The sequence below is a fragment of the Notechis scutatus genome, chromosome 3, assembly GCF_049901735.1.
Source record: "Notechis scutatus isolate UNSWTSFEM ecotype Mainland chromosome 3, rNotScu1.2, whole genome shotgun sequence".
Taxonomy (NCBI): Eukaryota; Metazoa; Chordata; class Lepidosauria; order Squamata; family Elapidae; genus Notechis; species Notechis scutatus.
In genome coordinates, this window is record NC_142011.1 from 158,492,448 (window position 1) to 158,515,181 (window position 22,734).

A 22,734-nucleotide genomic window follows, 5' to 3' on the forward strand; every position below is an offset into this window, starting at 1 on the left:
AGAAAGATAAACAGATAGTTGGAAATAGAACAGACAAAGAATAAATATTATGATTTGAATTGAGAGGAGATAAATAAAATTGAGAAAATTTAAAAGAAAGGAGAAGCTATATAGAAAAATGAAAATGTAATAAGATATGGAATGGTATGTAAAATGAATATGAATTTGAATGTGTGTCTGTACCAAGAGTTTTGACCCGGGATTAAGCAACTTTCAGAAAAGAGATTTTTTATGTTATGTCTTGAATTTTTGTATGTTTTGTATGTCTTTAAAAATTAATAAAAATTTGTTCAAAAAAAAAAAAAAAGAAATAAGAATTCCCCAATCAGATCAATCAATCCAAAAAACTTCCCCATGTCTGCTTGAATAAAAATGTCTTGGCTGTCCCATGAAAGATGGGTAGAAATTCAGGCAAACTTTCAGTGGCAAAGTTTTTCACAACTTTGATGGCATCACAAAGTAGGACTTTTGGGGCCCAAATATCCATATTATTTCAATTGAATTCGAAGCATTCCCTTCAGGAAATGTACATGGAAAGAGCAGAAATATTTTGAAAATAGTTCCTCAAATACTAGGAATCAAGCCATCATTTTATAGTGCAAAACTAGCATTGTATTTGAAAATTTATTGTTAATAGTGGCATTACAAAACAATTACATTACAGAAGTGGCTCTTACCCAGTCCAATCATATTTTGTACCAACTGCTGTTTCTGGATTGTCATCAAAGACTAAGAGCATATTATATTAATATTTCTGAAGTGATGAGTGACTACTGTTAGAGTCTCTAAATTCTGTCCTGGCCATAATCTCCATCTGTTGTTTTAGCAGTTGTAAAGTGCAACAGGACCATCCAATTGTGGACTAGCTCCTTCAGAAAAAGTATTACCTCTTTGTAGCATAATGATTAGATCAAGATTAATTATCTGTTTCATTATGACTTTTTAAAAAAAAGAACAGCTCAATTTGCTGGGATTCGATCTGAGCTTCTTTTGTGTTATTGAGGACCAATAGACTCCAGATCAAGATTTACATGGCACCTCTTGCCTGGTTTGGGATGGAAATACGCAGATGTTAAATAGCACAGAACAGAGGGTCAAGCCCTGTAATACTTATTAGTGCAATCTTGGGTACAATTATTCCTTCTCTGCGACTAATTGTAAGGATAGAACTATTAAAACCCACTGCCTCCCGGTCTTCAAATTCTGTAGTCTACAAAGATTCTGCGCTTGATCGCATCAAAGATGTCTAACAGGATAAGAGGGATATCCTGTCTGTACCATCCAATCCTAACAAAAATAATCAACCTGATGGTAACCAATGCCATTTGATAATAATTGATTGAAAGAGATCCAGATTATCTGTTTCATTATGACTCTCTAATTGAAATCTCACTACCTTCTCCAGAATCTTCAGCAAAATAAGGAACGTTGAAAAAATGTTGTCTAATGCAGCCAGATTTAGAGATGCTCTCTTGGGGAACAGGTAAATTATTTCAAAGCTGACAACACAATCCAGATAGCATATGACCTAGAACCCAACTACACTTTCAGATTTTTCAAGATCATCTAAGACAGTGATGGCTAACTTTACCGTTGTTGCGTGCTGCAAGTATGTTCATGCATGCGCGGAACACGTGCCTGCACCCATAATGAAATGTGCCCATGACCCTGCGCACCACTGTGCATGCACACATGGGAGAAACATGGGCTCTACCCCCTGCGCATGCTCGGCAGATACCCGACAATCAGCTGGCTGGCAGGAGGCGTGCGTGCATGCGCAGTGAACCTGATCCAGAGCAACGTGCCATAGGTTCGCCATCATGGATCTAAGATGACTTCACAGGTAGTGAAGTCAATTATCTTAGCTTATTCAAGTAGTGTCTAATATATTATAATGAATTGGTTATTTTATTCATGAAGAATCTTGCAAGAACTGCTCTTCAGTTACACTTAATTTCTGTCAACTATGAAAGATCCCATCACAGAAATTACAAACATTTATTAGTATTGCTTACAAGAGGTAAATTAAAACATTGTTATAAGCTCAAATCTTGTTGGCAATTGTACAATTATTATATGGAGCAAATAATATTAATAGATAGAGCAAACAATATTAATAGATTATAACATTCCATACATTAATGGGTCCAGCCCATTCAATCAACATTTGATATAAACAATTCAAAGAGTACAATGCATTATTTTTGTTTAGGTTTAAACAAATCTGATTTTTTAAAAGAAAAATGTGTACTGTATAGAGCAGGGGTGGGCAAACTACGGCCCGCGGGCCACATCCGGCCCGTTGGTCTGTCCAATGCGGCCCGCCCCTGAAAAAAATCGCTGCCATTGGTCTGTCCAATCCGGCCCGCCCCTGAAAAAAATCGCTGCCGCATTGCCCTGTGCCGCGTGGCCCCCAAAGCTGCAAAACAGTGCGGAGCAATCTAGGGTAGGGAAAGAAAAGAAATTTGCAAAGGCCTCGGCTGGGAGTTCGAAATCACCTTCGAGTGCGACCTCTCCGAAGGTGAGTCCCCGCTGATCCCCTTTTTTTTCCGGGGCTTCAGGCTTAAACTTTGCAAAGGCAAAGTTTGCAGGGTGGAGCGTCTTCCCGCCAAGGAGCGGAAGGGTTCCGCCCGGCGGGCGGGCGGGCTGCTTAAACTTTGCTCGGGCGGCACTTTAAAAGCCTGCTCCCAGCACCCGAGCAACTTCCCAGCAACTTTCGGCTTCCTTTTAACTCACGTGCGCCGCCTGGCCCCGAGCCGTGCGGCAGAGGGGAAGCCCGGCGGGCGGGCGGGCTGCTTGGAGGAGGCGACCCGGCGGTGCTCCGGCAGCAGCAACAGGCAGTTTCGCCCGGCTCTGCTCAGGTGTCCGGCTGGGGCTGTCAGGAGTTGCTACCGCCAGCGCAGCTCCGTGCGGCTCCAGTCCCGCGTTGCCTTGGGAAGGAAAAGGCAAAACCAGGAGCCGCTGAGCCTGAGCCTCCGGTGCCGCTGCTCCCGTTGCAAAGCACCGCTGTGGCTCTTCCTTTTTGCCTTTCCTTCCCGAGGCAACGCGGGACTGGAGCCGTGCTGGAGCCGTGCCGGCAGTAGCAACTCCTGACTCAGGGGGCCTCCGAGGGGAGGGGAAGGAGGAGAAGAGGGTGGGGGAGGGTGGGGTGGGGGCGATTCCCAAAAATCTTGTGCTGACCCGGCCCGTCTGTCAAATTTTAAAAATCAATGCGGCCCCCGAGCCAAAAAGTTTGCCCACCCCTGGTATAGAGTATATAGATAAGCAAAGTGCCCTGTGCACTGAAATATTACTACAATCGGCTATACCATACAATGAAAGACTCTAATTAAATAGTGTTGACTTGGATAAGAATAAAAATAATCTGTGAATACTTAACAGAAAAAAATAATTTGATTCTCTTGCTTGAGTAACATAATTCTGCCATTTCTTTAAAGATAAATTTTCATGCCATCTTATACTACCTAGCACACAAGCAGGTATGCTACTTTATTTATAGAGAAAGTAGGAATCAAACCTACTGGAAGTGCAACTTTTATTTCATTTTACCAATTCTTCTCACTCCAAAAAGACCCTTTATGAATCTTTTTGGAATCTGAAGAGGTAGGTTACAGGAGACACACATAAGGGTCTTATTTTCTCTACCTTCGTTATTGTTTTGGAGGTAAGAATTATTTCAAGAAAATTCTTTTACAGAAAACTTTTCAGTGGAACACCATAAAGTCAATCCCAAGCATTGAACCTGAATAGTAGGGATTCACCCTACACATATTACTCCAATTCTGATATGTTCAGAGGGTTTTCATTGTCAAGAACTTTCTTTTGAATCTAATGGGGGGGGGGGCTCAGAAATTGTTGGTAGAAAAATATTTGTTTGTGGTCCCATGCCTCTTTATCTTGCTTTGCTCACACAATCCTCGTGATTAGCTGAAACATAATTTACTAAACCCATTTCCTTAGTTCATGTCATATTTTCAATTATAAATAAATCACATTTCCACAACATATTTTGGCCTAGCATGTTAGGCAAATCCAGCTGTAACCTAAAGTTAAGGATTGTTTTGTGATAAGAATTTTTCTCCCAGTTAAGAGCGATACGAAAAATGTTCATTTCCCACTCAACTAAGAAGATTTGGATTTATTTTTACAGCAGGATTTGTTTTGCTTCACCTTAACTACAATACTAAACACAAAACTAGAAATCAAATTAATATAACCTGCCAACTTCATACATAAAAGTTAAAATGGAAAGAAAACAAAGCTTTCCACCAATATTTTACAATGGCAATTTCAGAAGCTCTGCAATTGAATGAATATATACTTGGGAAAATATCACATGGCATTGATTGGGTCTACTATTACATAAATAGACATAATATTGCCTCATTTTTTGTTATTTATTCATTGAATTGCACAGCTCCTTAAGTTGCCACTGTAAAATAATGATACTAGGCTTTGTTTTCTTTCCATTTTAAATGTATGAACTTGATTCTCAAATATTTACTTTCTTTTCTTATAAGTCACTGTGCTGTGTACAGAAGTAAATATTTGGCCCAACCTTTGCAAAGAACCCCTAAAAGATTTAATATACTATTTTTCTAATACTCTTCCACTAAAAATTATACTGTTTATTCTTATGCCAATCTTCTTAGCAAAATTGAATATAAATTTTGGCAGAAAATTTCAACCCCAAAAGTTATTCACTAATTATTCTCAAAAAAAGATAATCACAACTTTTTTTTAGGCTATATTAGGTAATTATTCTAATTTGACTGTTTTTACTGTCAAAATAATAGGGATTTAGCTAAAGGTCTGTATTGTATAATAGAAGAATGAGCATCAAAGCTTCTTCACAGAACATCTATTCTATTCTATTCGTTCAAAAGGAGTTTTCAAGGACCTTTTTTCTATAGCCGCCCTGAAACATATTATGTTGAAAAATATGATTCAACATGAGCATCCTACAGATGGCAAAAATTAGTGTCCTCTCTTATTTCTACTTAGAAATATTTTGTGCCTCCACAACTTCTACAAAATAACATCTAAACATGCAATTCTGTAATAACAAGCAATATAAATATGCTGTTTCAAGCAGGTAGTCAGACTAAATAGTTATTGATATTCCTTCTATGATTCTACCCTGTAGATATGCAGAACTAATTATGTACTATCTATACAGAACTAATGTACTATCAAGTCAGGATTGACTCTTAAAAGTCTTTCACTGTATAAGTTTAAGGACATGAAAAAATCTATAGAATTTCCTAATTCTGTATTTGTCACTTTTTACTATTATACACTTTTAGGATGGAATCTTTTTTAGTTATACTGCACATGTAGCAACTTCAACATATATTCAATTTACAACAAAGGAAGCATGAAATAAAATATATCAGTACTGTAATGGAATGTGTGAATAACCTTGGGGAAAATATGCTATTTAGGAAACAATTCAACAAGAAAGGCAGGAGCCCCCAGTGCTTAACAAAGAAACTTAGGAAAAACCCACTTGAATGGCTCAGGGAACTAACCGTGGTGGTGAGAAGTTTGTACAGTGATACTTTGGTGCGCTATGGCATCAAAACTTGTTAAATTTGCTACACAACACATTTTGACACAAAAATGTTGTCCTGGTATTCATTCTTTGTTGGTACCTGATACACTGCTTTCGTTAAAGGGGAGCAGTTTGTGGTGAATGGACAGGAAGTTAGCCAAACTGGGAAGGTCACTGCAAAAGGAAGAGGAGGTCAGCTGCAGAAGGCAGACAGGAAGTTGGCCATGCTGGGAAGGTCACTGGTATTGGAAAAGGGAGAGACAGGAAGTCCTTCCTGGCCAAAACAAAGGGTCGTATGATAAGTCAGGTGGTTTGTTGGCACTCGTCATTTTTAGTACTAGTCATGTCTCCCCATATCATTTAACAATGAATACCAAGGTATCACTGTACTTTCAGAGTTACAAGATTTTATTAATGTAGCCTTACAATAAAGTGGAATTAGTTTATCTAATCATCGGGAAATCAAGTCATGGCAACTGGACTTATTTCCTTGTTGGTTTGAGATGTTTTGCTGATAACCCAAGCAGCTTTCTCAGTCTGAATAAGTCACCGGAATGCACTGATTCCTCTCGCACCAATCTCAAGAGTGTCCTCCCCAAATTGTGTGACAATATGTTGATGAAATTTCTCAGTCTGGAAACTAGTCTTGTTTCCTGTCTGGTGTATCTGAGAGGGCTGACAGTACTGAGATCTTTCAGTGGGTGGTTGTTGTGGTTTGTATTAGCTTGGTATGATATCAGCTTAATACTCAATCTATTACAAAAAGGACTCAGATAAAAAAAGGTTGTATTGTTTTCAACTTCCTTGGACTCCACCTTGCATCTGTATTGTTACTAAGTAAGAAACAGACAGATCAAAGATATAGATGCAGATAACTACACTAAAGGCCACTATATTAAACTAAAGAACAAGAAAAAATACAAGTATAGAACTTTTGTATTCAGACTGTCAGATTGTTGTTAAATTATTTCAAATTTAAATGAATTCAATAGAAAATGTATCCTGGTCTTTTTTGGCTTTTGATGAAATGTCTGTTTGCCTTTAACATTCTGCAATATTTAGTATACCCAAAACCACTGCTGCTGTTTAACTTAAAGTGTCTGCATTTCAATGATTTTGCTTTTCCAATACAGAAGTAACAGTTTAACATTTATTATAATTGTTATTGTCACTAGATTTTATCTGCATGGGATGCAGAAGTGTAAGTATGTCATTTATACCTTTAAAAATAATTCTAAAAATAGTAGAAGCCAAATCCAGTAAAATAAAACGTTCTTCATTTGATTATAATACTGTGCATTATAATTCTGTAAAATTATACATAAGGAGAAAACATACTGAAAATACAAAAACGATTTGTAAAAAAATTGTTATTGCTTCTTTAGAATAGTCAACGGTTTAAACAAATTATTCCAAATAATTTGAGTCATTGTTTCAACCAGTTTACTGCTTAAACGAATTGTCTGCATAATTCTGCAGAATTCATTAGAAAGATATTTTTCTCCTACTAATCCCATCAATAAAGAATACTGATACTACTGTTTTTAGAGAGTGCACCATGTTGTTGGCTTTCTGAAGTCCGTGGTTCAATAAATAAATGATCTTGTTTTATTTTCAAGTGCATCAAACCAGTTCTGGTTTAACAGCATCTTCGTGTTGTCTGAGCTGTCTGCTTCCTGAGTTTGATTGTTCTACTGTTGCCATTTTCATGAGTTTCGAAAGGTGGAATCTGCTGGCCTAGAACGGTTTAAAAGCAAAAAACCAAACAAAAAAACAAAAAAAAACACAACACCATATACAATTGTTAAAATCTTACAGCTTCTCTAAATGCTTGAAAATAGGGTTTCCTAGCTACAATATAGGATTTCCTATATGATATGGAAGGTGAATCATTGTGAACCTAATCAATTGCAAGATACATACATACATACATACATACATACATACATACATACATATGCAGGCCTTGGCATGATTGGGTCTTTTCCCGTGTAAGATTAAGAGTATCCTGGCAATGTTTTGATGAGGTCCCACTCGCCATCTTCAGGCTGGTGCTTTCGGCTTCGAAACCACTGCCAAAAATGGGTTGAATTTAAGCTCAGGTACTTTGCTTGTTTGGGGACCTAGCCCCTCATCTTTTGAGTACTCTATTGCTTGTTTTACTGCTTAAATGGTCAGCAGAACTTTTGTTTTGACTTTGTAATTTTCAAATCCAGCTTCATTGTTTAAAATGATTGCTCTATAGAGGTAAATAGGTTCAAACAAATAGAGATAGGTAGAATACCCATCCCATCTCCAAAGTTTCAGGAATTAAGGATATATGCTATAATATTCTTAAAAATATTAATTCCTGAATTTATAACAGAAGAAAAATAATTTATACTGAATTAGTATGAGGTGAAATATTTTGAATAATACCTCTCTAGAAGTATATCTATATGATTCTCTGTGAAACAATTATCTCTTTCATTGTTGTCCTTTTGTGAGAAATAAACTAGAGCTTTAGCAAAGCTGTGACCTAAATAACACAACTTTTTGAGTTGTACAAGCTTAAATATGCAAAAACAAATTCTAAGTTTACTTACTGATTGCTTGAAAGAGTTCTTCAATGTTAATTGCGTTTTTGGCACTAGTCTCAACAACAATTGCACCTATAGATTCTGCATATTCTTTGGCATCTTTCATAGGTACCTCCCTAAAATAAAGTTTTATAAGTTTAAATTAAGTTGTTGTGCAACAGAACGTTGGGTTCAACTATATTATTTTTCATAATTTGAGCACAGTAAATATTCATTTATTGTTTCTCATATGAGAAATATAATTTCTTCTTGTTCTCCCCAAATCTACAGATGATGGAAAGCTGTATGAACAAAATTCTTTTGTTATACAGTGCAATACAACACAAAATCCATGAGTGTTTTCTGACAACATTAGGATCTGTCTACCTTTCTAAATAAAATTGTGACTGTAACTCCTAGGCACCCCAGCAGTTGGGCCTATTTATTTATTTATTTATTTATTATGCATTTGTTCCATAAATGGCTTATATCAGAATAATATTCTTTAAGATGTATTAAAAAATTCAATGAGAGTTCAGTTAATAATTTAATGAACATTTTAAAGAAAAATTCAAATCTACTTATACAATTAATTGATCACTGAATAAAGTCTTTTATTTTCAATTATTTTTCTTTACTCGTTTTGAAATAACTTAATTCAGGTTTTAATTTTTTACAAATATTTTCCATATGCAGTGTTCTATAGATATTCATGTTAAAGAAATCAGATAATGTATTTCTGTTGTATGCTAATGCATTTTTGCAAAACAGGAATATGTAAGATTCCTTATTGGAAGTTTTCAAAGCCTGCAAATGCTGTTCTAGAATGATCCATGTATGAAACCCATCTTGATATCCCCTTAAATAAAATTTAATATTTCATTTTGAGAAATTAAGAATTCCATGTTTTACATAAATCAAAAAACTATTGGAAATTTTAATATTTGATTATGTTTCACACTTTCCTTTTTATTTTTATCAAGTTCTTTTAAGTTCAACCTACCACGTAAATAATCTATAGATCACATTTTTTCAACTTCCTTTATATTTTCTACAAGGATACAACTGATACTTGGTTCAGTCATATGTATGTATGTATATATGTATGTATGTATATATGTACCGTGTTTCTCCAACAATACGGCCTCCACCAATAGGGAAGGCCCAGTATGTTTTTTCAGCATAAAATCAAATTAAGCCCCCCCCCCAAATTTAGGCCTATTTTAAAATATGCAAAATAAGGGGGAAGGCGGGAGACTTATCATTAGAGCGCCCAGCGGGCGGAATTCCGCACCAGCCGCTCCTAACGCGCGATCATGGCCAAGCACAGAGAGCTCCTACTCCCACCTTTGCTGCAGACACCTTTGGCACCTGCCCGCTGTTGCTTTCCCTTCTGCCCATTACGCCGCCACGTTTGAGCTGCCGCCCGTGTTTGGAGTGCCGTCGCCATTTGGAGCTCCAAGCGGAAGTGGCAGCTCCAAACATGACGGCGGGCGATCTTTTTATTTTGGGTCCGAAGTTCAAAGCGAGCAAGAGGGGGAGACTGCGATGCCTCCATCCGAGATGGCAACCTCACTAGTGGATCACAACGTGGCTGGAAGCCCGAATCTGCGGGATACAATGGCGATCTTTTTGGAGCGAGAGGAAAGGGAGAGAAGAGTTGCGAGGCGTAATTTGCAGGAGGAAGTGGGTGTACCCCACGGCAGGGAGCCCAAGGAAGAAGGGCTGGTAGGCAACGGAGAGCGTCCCGTAGCTCCGGAAGCAGCCTAGAGATGCGCCCGGGAAGAGGCGCAGATGCTGCCTTGTAGTCCCCAAGCCAACTGCGTGCGCCGCTTTAGTTATGTGTGCCCGCGCTTTGGACATCTCCGTGTGATCGTGACCCTGTCCTTTCCACCTGGCGCCTTGCTGCTTTCTGGCTCTTTAGCACCGGGCTTGTGTTTGGAGCACTGCCGCTGTTTGGAGCTCCAAACGGCGGCGGAAGCTCCAAATGCAGAAGCTCCAAACATGACGGTGGGCGATCTTTTATTTTGGTCGTGCGAAGTTCAGAGTGAGCATGAGAGGGAGACCGCGATGCCTTGCTAAAGAGCCAGAAAGCAGCAAGGGCGCCAGGTGGAAAGGACAGGGCGCGATCACACGGAGATGTCCAAAGCGCGGAGTTTAGTTATGTGCGCTCCGGCGCTTTGGACATCTCCGTGTGATCGCGACCCTGTCCTTTCCACCCGGCGCCTTGCTGCTTTCTGGCTCTTTAGAAAGGCATCGCGGTCTCCTCTCATGCTCGCTCTGAACTTCGCGCGACCAAAATAAAAAGATCGCCCACTGTCATGTTTGGAGCTTCCGCATTTGGAGCTTCGCCACCGCTTGAGCTCCAAACAGCGGCAGTGCTCCAAACACGAAGCCGGTTGCTAAAGAGCCAGAAAGCAGCAAGGGCGCCAGGTGGAAAGGACAGGGTCACGATCACACGGAGATGTCCAAAGCGCCGGAGCGCACATAACTAAAGGCGGCGCACGCAGTTGGCTTGGGGACTACAAGGCAGCATCTGCGCCTCTTCCGGCGCATCTCTAGGCTGCTTCGGAGCTACGGGACGCTCTCCGTTGCCTACCAGCCCTTCTTCCTTGGCTCCCTGCCGTGGGGCACACCCACTTCCTCCCGCAAATTACGCCCGCAACTCCTTCTCTCCCTTCCTCTCGCTTCCAAAAAGACGCCATCGTATCCCGCAGATTCAGCTTCCAGCCACGTTGTGATCCACTCAGTGAGGCTGCCATCTCGGATGGAGGCATCGCAGTCTCCTCCTCTGCTCGCTTTGAACTTCGCGCTGACCAAAATAAAAGATCGCCTCGTCATGGCTTTGAGTTGCTACTCCGCCTGGAGCTCCAAATGGCGACGGCACTCCAAACACGGAAGCGGCAGCTCCAAACGTGGCGGGCGTAATGGGCAGAAGGGAAAGCAAACAGCGGGGTGCCAAAGGTGGTCTGCAGCAAAGGTGGGAGTAGGGAGCTCTCTGTGCTTGGCCATGATCACCCATAGAGCGGCTGGTGGCGAGGATGCAAGGGGGGGAATTAAGTCACCCCGAAAAGGACGGCCTAGCCGCTTTTTCTGGGCTCAAAAAAATAAGGTTCGGCATTATTATGTGTGAGAGAAACGGCATGTATGTATCAATAAATAAAGAAAGAAAGAAAAATGGTTGGATTTTTATAAATTTAAATAGGTACCTTAGCAAAAATAATATTTTTTCTTATTTTAATCTGGAGCAAAACATCATTTGCTACACTACTGATGTCTCAAGTCTAATATCATTCCATCTATACAATATTATATTTCCTGATGCATAATTATGGAATTTTTTTTAAGTTTTAGCTTTGTACATTCATTTTGATACTACCTTAAGTATCTCTTCCATCAAAATAAACTACAATAAACTTTCTCTTTTATAGTCTCCCATTAAAAATATTTTCTGAACTTTTATCTTTTAAGTGCTTTAACCTGTTCCATTATTATGAGAACCAAGATAATGAAAGAAACCATCTACCCTATGTGGACCTAACACTAAATTGAAATTAATCTAAGTTAATGTTTATTATAAGTTAAATTAACACTGAAGTATTTTGTAGTTTTATAAGAGTTGCAGAAGGGTGCTTCTGGTTTTGCATTCTCACGTTTGGTTAGAAGTCTTTCCTACTCTTCCTCTTTTTTTACAAATCTAAATATAGTCAAGCTAATCAAAACTTGAGAAATGGAACCTTTGCCCAAACATCAAAAGTAAGATTATTTAAAGTCTTAGAATTCAGTATTATTGTTTTGGGCTTAGATTAATAGACATAATTTTAAAAAAATTAAAGCAATAAAAATGTTAATGACTTATGAATACACAAAGGGCTTCACTGTGCCTGAACATCTAATGGCAGGAAATCATGTGGTTCTGTCAAAGAAAAAAAACAACAACCCAGAATTATAACTATGTGATTTTGTTCCCAACACCTGTTTACAGTTTGTAACCAAACAGCATGGCCTGCAACTCTTAATTTATAAAGCAAATGTCTGAGAACATGTTATAACTTTTTAAATTCCCTTTATTATTTCTAAATGTTTCTCTAAATATATTGACTAAGGTAAGATATAAGTCAAATCCTGATCAACTATGAAGTAAAGGACTTCATACAGTAATTATGGTTAAGATAGGGGACTAGGAGAAGAAAAACCAATCTTTTCTACTACACAGCTCAACCAGTAACGCTGGGCTAACCCCTTGCTCTTAGTCCAACAGAGGTTTGTTGGTGTGAGTATAAAATTAGGGGAAATTCATGTTGCCATTTTGAGCTATAATTCATAAATGAGGTAAAATGTATTATTAAATATGGAAATGTTTATTCCTAAAACCTGGATCCACACAATAAATCCTGATAATATAATTTATGTTTTAACACAAAATATTTTCTGCTTTAATTTTTTGTTGGGTTTATTTAAGAGATTGTCCACCAATTATCCTAAAATTTACTCGCTTTTCAAAATGTATGGAAAGCTATATGTACTGTAACTGATTGAAAGGTGAGAACCATTCCAGTGGTTATAATGAATTGAATTATTGATTATATTTACCTTTTTACTATGTTTTGCATTTGCATTTTTAATAGTGGTTTTAGCATGAGTGTTTGAGGTGTGTGTGTGTGTGTGTGTATGTGAATTGTTGTGACCACCTAGAGTCCTATATACAAATGAATTAAATAATTAATAAGTATCAGGACTGGTTGTTTTATAGTATATATGTTAATCAACTATTTAACTTTGTCTTTTGCAGAAAATAATTCATTTAAAATCAGTTAAATTCACTGAAGTTTTGTATAATCTATTATGAGCAATAGATTTAAAAGGTTCTAGTGAAGGAGATGATTTGTTGCTAAAAACAAAAATAAAGTTTGTTCCAATAGAAAGTTTATATTCCATAATAACAAATCTGTCTCAATGATTAGATACTTACAGTAAGTTGTTCCCCCAGAAGAAAGTTAAATACAAAAAAGAAAAAAACATTTATAGTCATTTATATAATCAAGAATAGAGACCACATCCAGACTAGAGTTTTTGCATATTGTGACCAAGGCAAACGGGACACTACAATTTTGCATGGGAGTCTGACAGACAGAATATGCAAACCTCCAAGTACCACAGACAGAATTGGACACTCTGCAGTAATAATGAAGGTATATGCAATAGCAATAGCACTTAGACTTCTATACCATTTCACAAAGCTTTTACAGCCCTTTCTAAGCAGTTTAGAGTCAGCATGTTTCCCCCCACCCCCAACAATCTGGGTCCTCATTTTACCCATTTTGGAAAGATAGAAGGCTGAGTCAACCTTGAGCCTGGTGAGATTCGATCTGCCAAATTGCAGGCAGCTGGCTGTCAGCAGAAGTAGCCTGCAATATTGCATTCTAACCATTGTGCCACCGCAGCTCTTAATGTTGGGTCCCCTGCCAGGAGAAAACTCAAGCTACATGTAGTAGAAGTGCAATTCTGTGTTTTTATTAGAGTAGTAATTGAAAGAGCTTGATGAAAAGCTCAGCAATGCCAAGGAAAACTATGAAAGCCATTGACATGGATTGGAGACAAATAACAGAAACATAACTGTTGCCCTTTCTAGCTGTGTGAAAGGGATGGTAGGAAAGGATAGTACATGGGCAACATATAGCCATTGGACTAAGTGACAACATCCAGCAAGACAGAATTCTAATAGTATAGAGCTCCGTTTTTCAAATTTGGCAGCTTTAAGACTTCTAGCACTTTAAGACTTCTAGCACATGTGACTTCTACCACATGTCTTAAAGTTACCAAGTTTGAAAAACATTGGTTTAAAGGGAGGCAGGGTACAATAGTGAGTTAATACAAATGTTTTGTTAAAGGCACCCCAGTTTTGAAGATTGAGTTGTGAATAAATAAAACAATTTGGACAAAAAAGTAGACAAGGCTAGAACAGTAAAAATATTTAAGATGGAATAGTATATTACTAGTATTATTTTGAAACTGTAGACATCTTTATTTCTTAAATTAAATAAATTTCAATAAATAACATTTTTGTTATTATTTGCATTGGTTTAATTTTAAATTTTAAAAAATAATATAAAATGTATTTCTGAATTTGTCATACTGTAGAAAAAGCAATGGAAAACTGCAAAAAGTAAATATATCAGAATATATACCTAATATCAGAAAGGTCACACTTGTTTCCAACGATAGCCATTACAATGTTTTCAGGACCACGTTCTTTTAATTCTTTTACCCACTTCTTCAGTATATGGAATGAATCCTAAATTAAATACATAAGTCAAAATGAACTTATTAAATTGAAGCATAATATTTGAAGACACTGTATAAAATCCATAATGGTACAAACAATCTAGAATACCAAGCAAAATGAGATATGTTTCTATCATGCCATAGCCAACCAACAAAAGTTGTACAGAGATACCCTGGGACTCATATATAACAATATATATTCATAGAAAAATTTCTACATCACATGCTTCCTCCCTCTATATATTCAGAAAACATATGAGAGAAAACATATGTGAGAAACAAATAAAGAGAGCGCTTGTGTTTTCAAGACATGCTTATTAATAAAAGGCTTGTTCATAGTAATAATTAACATCTGCAAAAGGAACATCAGGGCAATATACTGTAGCTATATAATCCAGTTTTTAATTAGACAAAACTTTCATAAAAATGTTCTGGAAATACTTCCGGTTTGCCAGGCTTCGGCGGCGGCGGGGTTTCGCGATCTTGCACGATCCCTGTTGCGCTAGCCGTCTTGGTGCCTCCAATCCTGACGGGTCTGGAGGATAAGGCTGCCCAGTAGAGGCAGCCGAAGATAGGGGGGATCCGGACAGGGGTTTGGGGTTTTCGCAGACCCCCTCCCCACCGGCATAACCCCCTTTTCTCAAGGCGGTGGAGCGGCGGTCAGTAATGGCCGCCACAAAGAAGCCGGCAGCTGGACAAGATTGTGCTGGAGGAAGAAGGAGAAAGTTTTGAAGCGAAAGTTTTTTGGCTGAACTGGGACTATAAGATGCATTTAATATCCTGAAAATCTTGATTTTCTGAGCGATACTTTGTTTCCAGAAGAGATTTATAAGCGGCGAGTGAAAGTGCTGAAAGAGAAAGTTTACTCTCCTTCCCTATGGAACTAACAAATGGATATTGAAAAGCTTGCTATTTTATAGAAGGTAAAAATTTAAAGCTTTTTGTTACAAGTGGGAAGGGAGAGGACAAAAGAGAAATTTATATTAAGACCTTGTTGGAGGAGATGCCTGGAAGATTTTGAGATTGGAAGTTGATTGCAATAAGACTTTAAAATACAGATTGGGTTTTTTTTTCCCCTTTCCAATTGATATTACCCCAGGAAGAAAAAGTGTGAAGGGAAGAACTTTGTGCTCTGTTTGGATTGTTTGATGACTTTGGGATTTTGGGGGATTGTTCTAAGCTTTGAATTATCTTGGTTGTTTTAAGAAGAAGAAGAGGGGGGGAAAAAAGAAGAAAAGGTTTATAATGGCTTTATCTGTTGATGAACTGAGAGAGGAATATGGAAAAATAAAGAAAGAAGGCAAGGACGCTTTGAGAGAAATTTTTCGCTTTTTAGAAATGGCGCTTGCTACCTATCAGCAAACACAACAATTGATGGAGGAGGAGGAGGAAGAAGAAGAAGAAGAAGAAGAAGAAGAAGAAGAAGAAGAAGAAGAAGAAGAAGAAGAAGAAGAAGAAGAAGAAGAAGAAGAAGAAGAAGAGGAGAAGAAGAAGAAGAAGAAGAAGAAGAAGAAGAAGAAGAAGAAGAAGAAGAAGAAGAAGAAGAAGAAGAAGAAGAAGAAGAAGAAGAAGAAGAAGAAGAAGAAGAAGAAGAAGCCATCTTTAACGAATCTACAAAGTTGATTAAGAAAGGAAGGAGAAAGAGAGGAAGGAAAAAGGACATAAGACTTAAAAAAACATCCAAGAAAGAGAAAAATAAGATGCAAAATCAATACAATGTTAGAAAGCAAAAGAAAAGAGAAATACAACAGAGAGGGGAAGCTAAAAAGGAGGAGGTTAGGAGTGGGGGGGGTAAAAAGACCAGATGGGATAAGATAGGAAGGAAGAAGGTGGGGGGGGAAAGCCACAAAGGTATGAAACAAGATGGGAAAAAGAATTTTTTTTTTTAGGGATAAAGGGTAATGTATAACTTTTTTTCAAAAGGATTCTGCAAGGTACATAAGATAGTATTGTAGTATTTGTATTAGAAATAGAAAATTAGAATTTTATAAGACTTAAGTAAAGATTAAAACATTAAAGGTTTAATAATGATAGATTTTAAGATTTAATAAAATATTAAAAGGAATGTTTAAAATATTTAGTTTAAGTATAGAGTTTAATTGACTATTGTGTGGATGTTAGTATAAACTTACTATTGTAGCATTTGTTTTTGAAATAGATAATTGGAATGTTATGAGATTTAATGTTCAATTATATATTTAATTACTTTATAGATTTACTATTTTCTTTCTCTCTTAAAAATTAGTAGGTAGAATGTACTAAGCATAATCAGATAGGGAACTAGGTGTTACCTTAAATGTTAATTTAGGGGAGCGATGGAAAGGCATCATACTTCGATTAGTGATTTCAGGAGAAATCTTTTTTTTTTCGACTATAGGGAATGAGATAAATGGATAAGTGGAAAAGAATGGACAAAAGATACAAGTATAATGATTTAAATTAAGATGAAATAAATAAAATAGAATTAAGAAGAGTGGAAAGCGGGGAGAAGTTATAATGAAGATATACAATGGTAAATAAGATAGGTAATGGTATATATGATGAGCATAAATTTAATTGAAGTCCATATAAAGAGCTACTTTTTAAAAAAGAAGTTTTATGTTTTTGTGTTTTGTGTGTTTATGTTTGTTTGAGATTTAATAAAACCTTGGAGGAAAGCTAGAGGAAAATAATTTTAAACAAGACAGAGGGAAATATGAATATGATGATTATAAAATGGATAAATATAGAAGAAATGTAATTGAATAAGAGCAAAGAGAAACAATGAGAAATCTGCTAAAAGATATTTAAGTGGAAATGGGATATATTAGAACTATATTGTATAAAATAATGTTTTATCTGCCTTGTAAAAATTTATAATGGAAAGAGGTTTAATGTCTTCAATGTTTAATGATGTTTTGTTTGTCTTTAAAAATTAATAAAATTTGTTTTAAAAAAAATGTTCTGGAAATCAAAAATACATATTCAATTTTTCAGTATTTTGCAAAAGGAAGCAAAGTATGGGAAATAAATAAAAAGCAATGCTAATGATTAGTAGGAATACACATACACATACATGCACACAATACATACACACACACATATACATACACACACATTTATATATACACACACACATACACACACACACATACACACATTCTTCATCTACTCAGCAGAATGAGAAAGAGACCTCAAATACAATAAGGCTAACTTATCATATTTTAAAGTAGGCAGTTCAATTTGTATTGCTGTATATCAAAATTTTAGTTGCTATACCTGACTATAACAAACTTTATTAAAGAATAATAATCAAGTTTAAGATACAGTGCAGAATGAATAACAGAAAAATACAAAAAACATTATTACAAATATAGATTAGTATTTATAATAAACATTGTGACATTAAATTTTATAACTACAGTAAGACTTATTCTAACAGTATACATTCAAAAACGTGGATTGTCTGGTCCTTTTAAGTTTGCAATACAAAGCAAAAATGGCCATGGTAACCAATATAACCAATTACATCCAATAGCAAATCTTTAATGCATTCCGTTTCAGAGCCTGAAAATATATCAATAAATATCAAAGCCCAGCATTTATGTCATAAAACTGACAATGTGGGTTGTAATATTTGCTATATTTCACTGCAGACAGAGAGCAACTCTTTCATGAAGCTTGAAATATGCAAAAAGCATGGCTTATACAGTTAAATTACTGTGCTGTTTAATGACTGCAATGAAGTTAAATATGTTATAAATTCATACACAGAGAATGGATAAGTACTGCAAAATTAATCTGTTTTTCCTAAAATAATACAATTTAAACATTTCATATATTGCACCAAACTAGCTATGTCAGTTATCATACCGCCTCAGTGTATTTTTGTATTTCTTTCTTTTCCAGTAATATGAAGGATAAGATTTTGTTAATTTATTCTAACTGAATCCTTCTTGTCTTATTCTTAAATGAGTAGCAAAAGTGCCTTGAAGGAGACGCAGAAGTTTTCTAACAAAATTAAGTGTTGGAATTATTTTCTCATTTCTACATCAACCCAGTGCAAAATGTATGTACTGCACTTATGCTGTGCTACCTTAGCATGGTCATGTTGTGTGTTTGGTATGTGTTCTTTGGACAGTTAACAAAGCAGGCCAGAAGTATGTACCCAAAGCTTACTTCTAGCAGAGGCATCCAAAGCACAAACATCACCCAAGTTGTTCTACTAAGGTAAGCAGGTACTACTTACCGTATTTGCCGGCGTATAAGACGACTGGGCGTATAAGACGACCCCCCAACATTTCCACTCAAAATATAGAGTTTGTTATATACTCGCCGTATAAGACTACCCCCTCTTCCACACACCTTCCACTTTTGCACTTTTTTTTTTTTTGACGCACTTTTCTGCTTTGGACAATTTTGAAATGAGCTAATCCAATTTTGAACCAAGAATATGCAAATAGCTATGGAGTTTAGAAATGAGTTTTAAAAATATTTTTCATTGCTTACCATTAAGCGTAAAATATGTTGTAAATAAAATGAGAACACAGGAAACGTTCTCTTCTCAATACAGCTGATCTCTCTCTCTCTCTCTCTCTCTCACACACACACACACACCAAAAACCCGGACACTGAAAAGGCTGCCAAGGAACAGTATATTCAATGCCTTCTCTTTAATCAAGAAACAAGGAATTCCTTAGAATCTTTTTTTTTCCCCAAGTGGCCCTCTTTAAAAAAAAAATATGGAGGTAACACTTTCATTCAAAAAGTCTTCCAGTATCTGGAGTCGCTCAGACATATTGAAGTGAGGCAGGAGAGTAAGTGAAATTTGAAATGATCCAGCTACCGTTTTCTTCCCCTCCCGCCCGAAGGCCATTATCTCCACGTCAAAACGAACGAGGGGAGGCAAAGAAGCCAAACACGCTAAAAGGATCTCTTTATTTTCCTACACAAGGTCACACCTACTTTTCCGCATTCAAAGGACAACCTCTCCTCACCACCACCACACACACACACACACACACACACAATACCCGCAAAACAATGTTCTGGGCATTAATCACCATTGCTACATTAACCTGGTAAATTTATACCCTGCCTCCCCCAGTGTTGCTTTGACGGCAGGATTTCACACAGCGGGGCGCTCGCTCGCTCTCTTCTCCGCTCTCCCACCGTTCGCACATGTTGGAAGCACCGTAAAACCTGATAACCCACCCGGGGCTCCCCATCCTTAACCTACAGCCGCCCGCATGCAAAACCTGCGTGCAAAAGAAAAAAAGAAAAAGAAAAGTACGCCGCACGTGAGGATCTTCGAATCCTCTCCTCCCCACACCGCTAAGGAAGGAAGAGGGGGAAAGGTTGCGCAGCGCGGCGAGTGACACCCGCCACACACACACACACACACACACACACACACACACACACCCCCCCCAGCCTCCCTCCCGGCTGCAACTCAAGCTCGAAGTGGGAGTCGGAGTCCTCCCGGCGTATAAGACGACCCCCCCACTTGGAGGCATGTTTTTCAGGGCAAAAAAGTCGTCTTATACGCCGGCAAATACGGTACTTTCTATTAAGGTAAGCAGTGGGCAGTACTGATATAGGAAGGTGATGCAGGCATATGATCATGTCCATGACAATGGCAAAGGCATCAGTTCATACCATCTGGGAGAAGACAACCACTCATACTTTACCAAGAAAACCACAGGAATAAAGAGACTGTCAATGTTGTGATGGATAATAGGCCCCTCAGGTCAGGTGGCACTCAACATGCTTCTGTAGAAAACTTGAGTATGTATACGACACAGTTAAATTAAACACTGCCAGACATCAAATTGCTGATGTTTAAATACAGAAAAATGAGATTCAAAGGTGTAAAAGACAAAATTGCAATGGGAACATGTAAGAAGCTTGGACATGGGAAGCTCAAAAAAAAAAAAAAAAAGGCTCAATTACATATTGACATTTTGGGCAAATATGAAATAGACTGCAGCTAGACAGAAACCCTTACTGTTTACTACTCAAGGCATGAAAAACAAAGAAAGAATTGTGTTGCACCTTTCATATAATTCCACCAAGCAATTTTTTTTTTTGTAATTATGGGTTTATTTTCAGTAACAGAGAAACTCACAAAGATCAAAATTCGCAAAGTGAAATTCCAAATTGAGAAGCTGGCCCCTAAACCTGCCTGAAATGAATTTGATTATGAAGCGACACAGCAAAGTTCACACTGTATTTATATGAGTGATGGGCAAAAAACATCTGTCTACAGCCCTTGTCTGCTGAAATTCAGCACAAATAATGTAAAAAAAATAGTGTCCCAAAGTACACTTAGTGTCATCTTTAAAACCCCTCAATCTCAAAAGATTGCCAACCCAGTTTAAAAGATTAAAAGAAAATAATGTTATGTTTTAATTATCTTGATTTAATAATGTCTAAAAATCTTATGAAAATATAAATTACTAACTTTTATGCTGGATTGTTCTCTAAGCCAGCATAATAGGATGCTGACAGAAAAACACAATTGAGTTGGATTTTTTAATAAATGTCAATAATGAGATAACAGTAAGCTCACCTGGTTAGTTATGTCGTAAACTATAATAGCTGCCGCTGATCCACGATAGTACATAGGTGCCAGTGAATGAAACTGTGAAACATGGAACAAAAACTAGAATCAAAAAGTTATATATTGTATTATGTAAGTCAAAAAAATACGATAGCATTAAATTAATCTCTCTCTCTCTCTTCTTTCCTATATTTACTTAACTAATAGCTGTGGTTTACATCAAGTAATAAAAAGCATTAAAATAAAATCATAGCACCCTAGAATGCTTTCTCCTATGCAATGGGATAAGTCATCCTCCTGAACTGTGATTTCCAAGACTCTTCTGAAACTGCATAAGGAGGTTAACAGAACATCAGGGACAAAGTGTTCCACAGAAGGGATCTACCATTGAGAAGAAGACTCAACCTGTAGATTCCTATAGGTGGCACTCAAGTGATGGGATCTTAACAAGTTTCTCTTCCAGTTTTTGCAGGATAGACAGATCCAGCCCAGAGCTGAAACTATTTAAACTCTGCCCATTCAGCTTTTTAAAAATGATAATATTGGTAGTCAATATACCTCCTAAAGTAGTAGCATCACATTTTTAGTTCTACATATGCACACAGCTATCTTGGCCTGTGATTAACCCTGAGAAAAAAAGAGAACTCTTCTTACTTTCCCTTCCTTCAAACAAATCTTTTCAAGATGGATGATGTGTATTCAAATAAAAAGACAGAAAAGGAATAAAGGAGATAAAGAATAGATGCACCTGAATGTGTATCCCTCAACCTAGTAGTTTTAAGATTACCTGTTCCTGGTTACAATCAATATCTCCTGGCCCCAATTTAAGACCCATCATCATTTTTAGAGTAGCTGTTCTAGGGAGAGTGTAATTCTTGTTAGACTTGCCAGAGTAGAACTACATTTCAAGGAAGCACAGATTATTTTTCAAGCCATAGAGCTTGCTAAATAATCAAGGATCCAAGAAAACATCAGAGAGAAACATCTGGCCATTCATGTTCTCATTCCCCCCCCCCTTTTTCTCTCTCTCTCTCTCTCCCTCCCCCCCCCCTCTCTCTTACACACACACCCCACTGAGATACATACTGGAATGAAAGATCAGATCTACAGGTGAAGGTCCAATTAAATTGATTTATTGGAACTCATGTTTATGCACAGAAATCTTCTCAACTAAGAGTTAGCACCTGCTTGGAGTTAGATAAAGGTCAATGGAATTCAAGAGAGTTTCGACTTAGTTCAGCTGTGGTTAGGTAGAAATTCTAGACTGATCCTTCTTTTAACACCGCCTCCAGATTCTGCCATTCTTACACACACATAGCAATTTATAAAAGAATGTTTATTTTTCACAATGGAAGCAAGGCATTTTGAATGTAATCAATTGAAACAAAAAAAAAAAAACACTCTTTGTATGACTTTCAGAAAATAATATACTTTTTTTTTGTAAATTTTATTTGAGTTTTCACAAAAAGAAAAGAAACACAATTAAAACATCTTTTTTGAAAGCAGCATAATCCCGGGTACATTTCTTCGTGCAGACACAATTTCAGGTTCATGCTCATTTTTATATTCTATTCCATATCTTATTACAATTTTACGTTTTCTATATAGCTTCTCCCCTCTTTTAATTTCCTCAATTTTATTGTATTTATTTCATCTCAATTCAAATCATTATATTTATATTTTTTGTCTGTCCTGTTTCAATTGTCTATTATTTTTTCTCATTAAACAAAATTTCTCCTGTAGTTACTGATTGGAGTATGACGCCTTTATATCTTTCCCCTAAAATTATAACACTC

The 22,734-nt window shown here is 37.0% G+C and overlaps 1 protein-coding gene across 2 annotated transcripts in view; it reads right to left on the minus strand.

The window, feature by feature from the left end:
* Positions 1 to 3,897: 3,897 nt before the first annotated feature.
* Positions 3,898 to 22,734, minus strand: part of RAB31 (RAB31, member RAS oncogene family) — a 33,695-nt gene continuing 14,858 nt past the window's right edge. Inside the window, exons 4-7 of one of the 2 annotated variants that reach the window (XM_026671926.2) lie at positions 20,948 to 21,019; positions 14,301 to 14,407; positions 8,140 to 8,249; positions 3,898 to 7,291 (exon numbers count right to left, since the gene is read on the minus strand). In XM_026671926.2, coding sequence (XP_026527711.1) covers positions 7,194 to 7,291; positions 8,140 to 8,249; positions 14,301 to 14,407; positions 20,948 to 21,019 — 387 coding nt within the window. In that variant the 3' untranslated portion in view covers positions 3,898 to 7,193. Of the gene's footprint in view, positions 7,292 to 8,139; positions 8,250 to 14,300; positions 14,408 to 20,947; positions 21,041 to 22,734 lie in introns of both variants that reach the window. The other variant, XM_087961506.1, reaches the window with a different exon arrangement.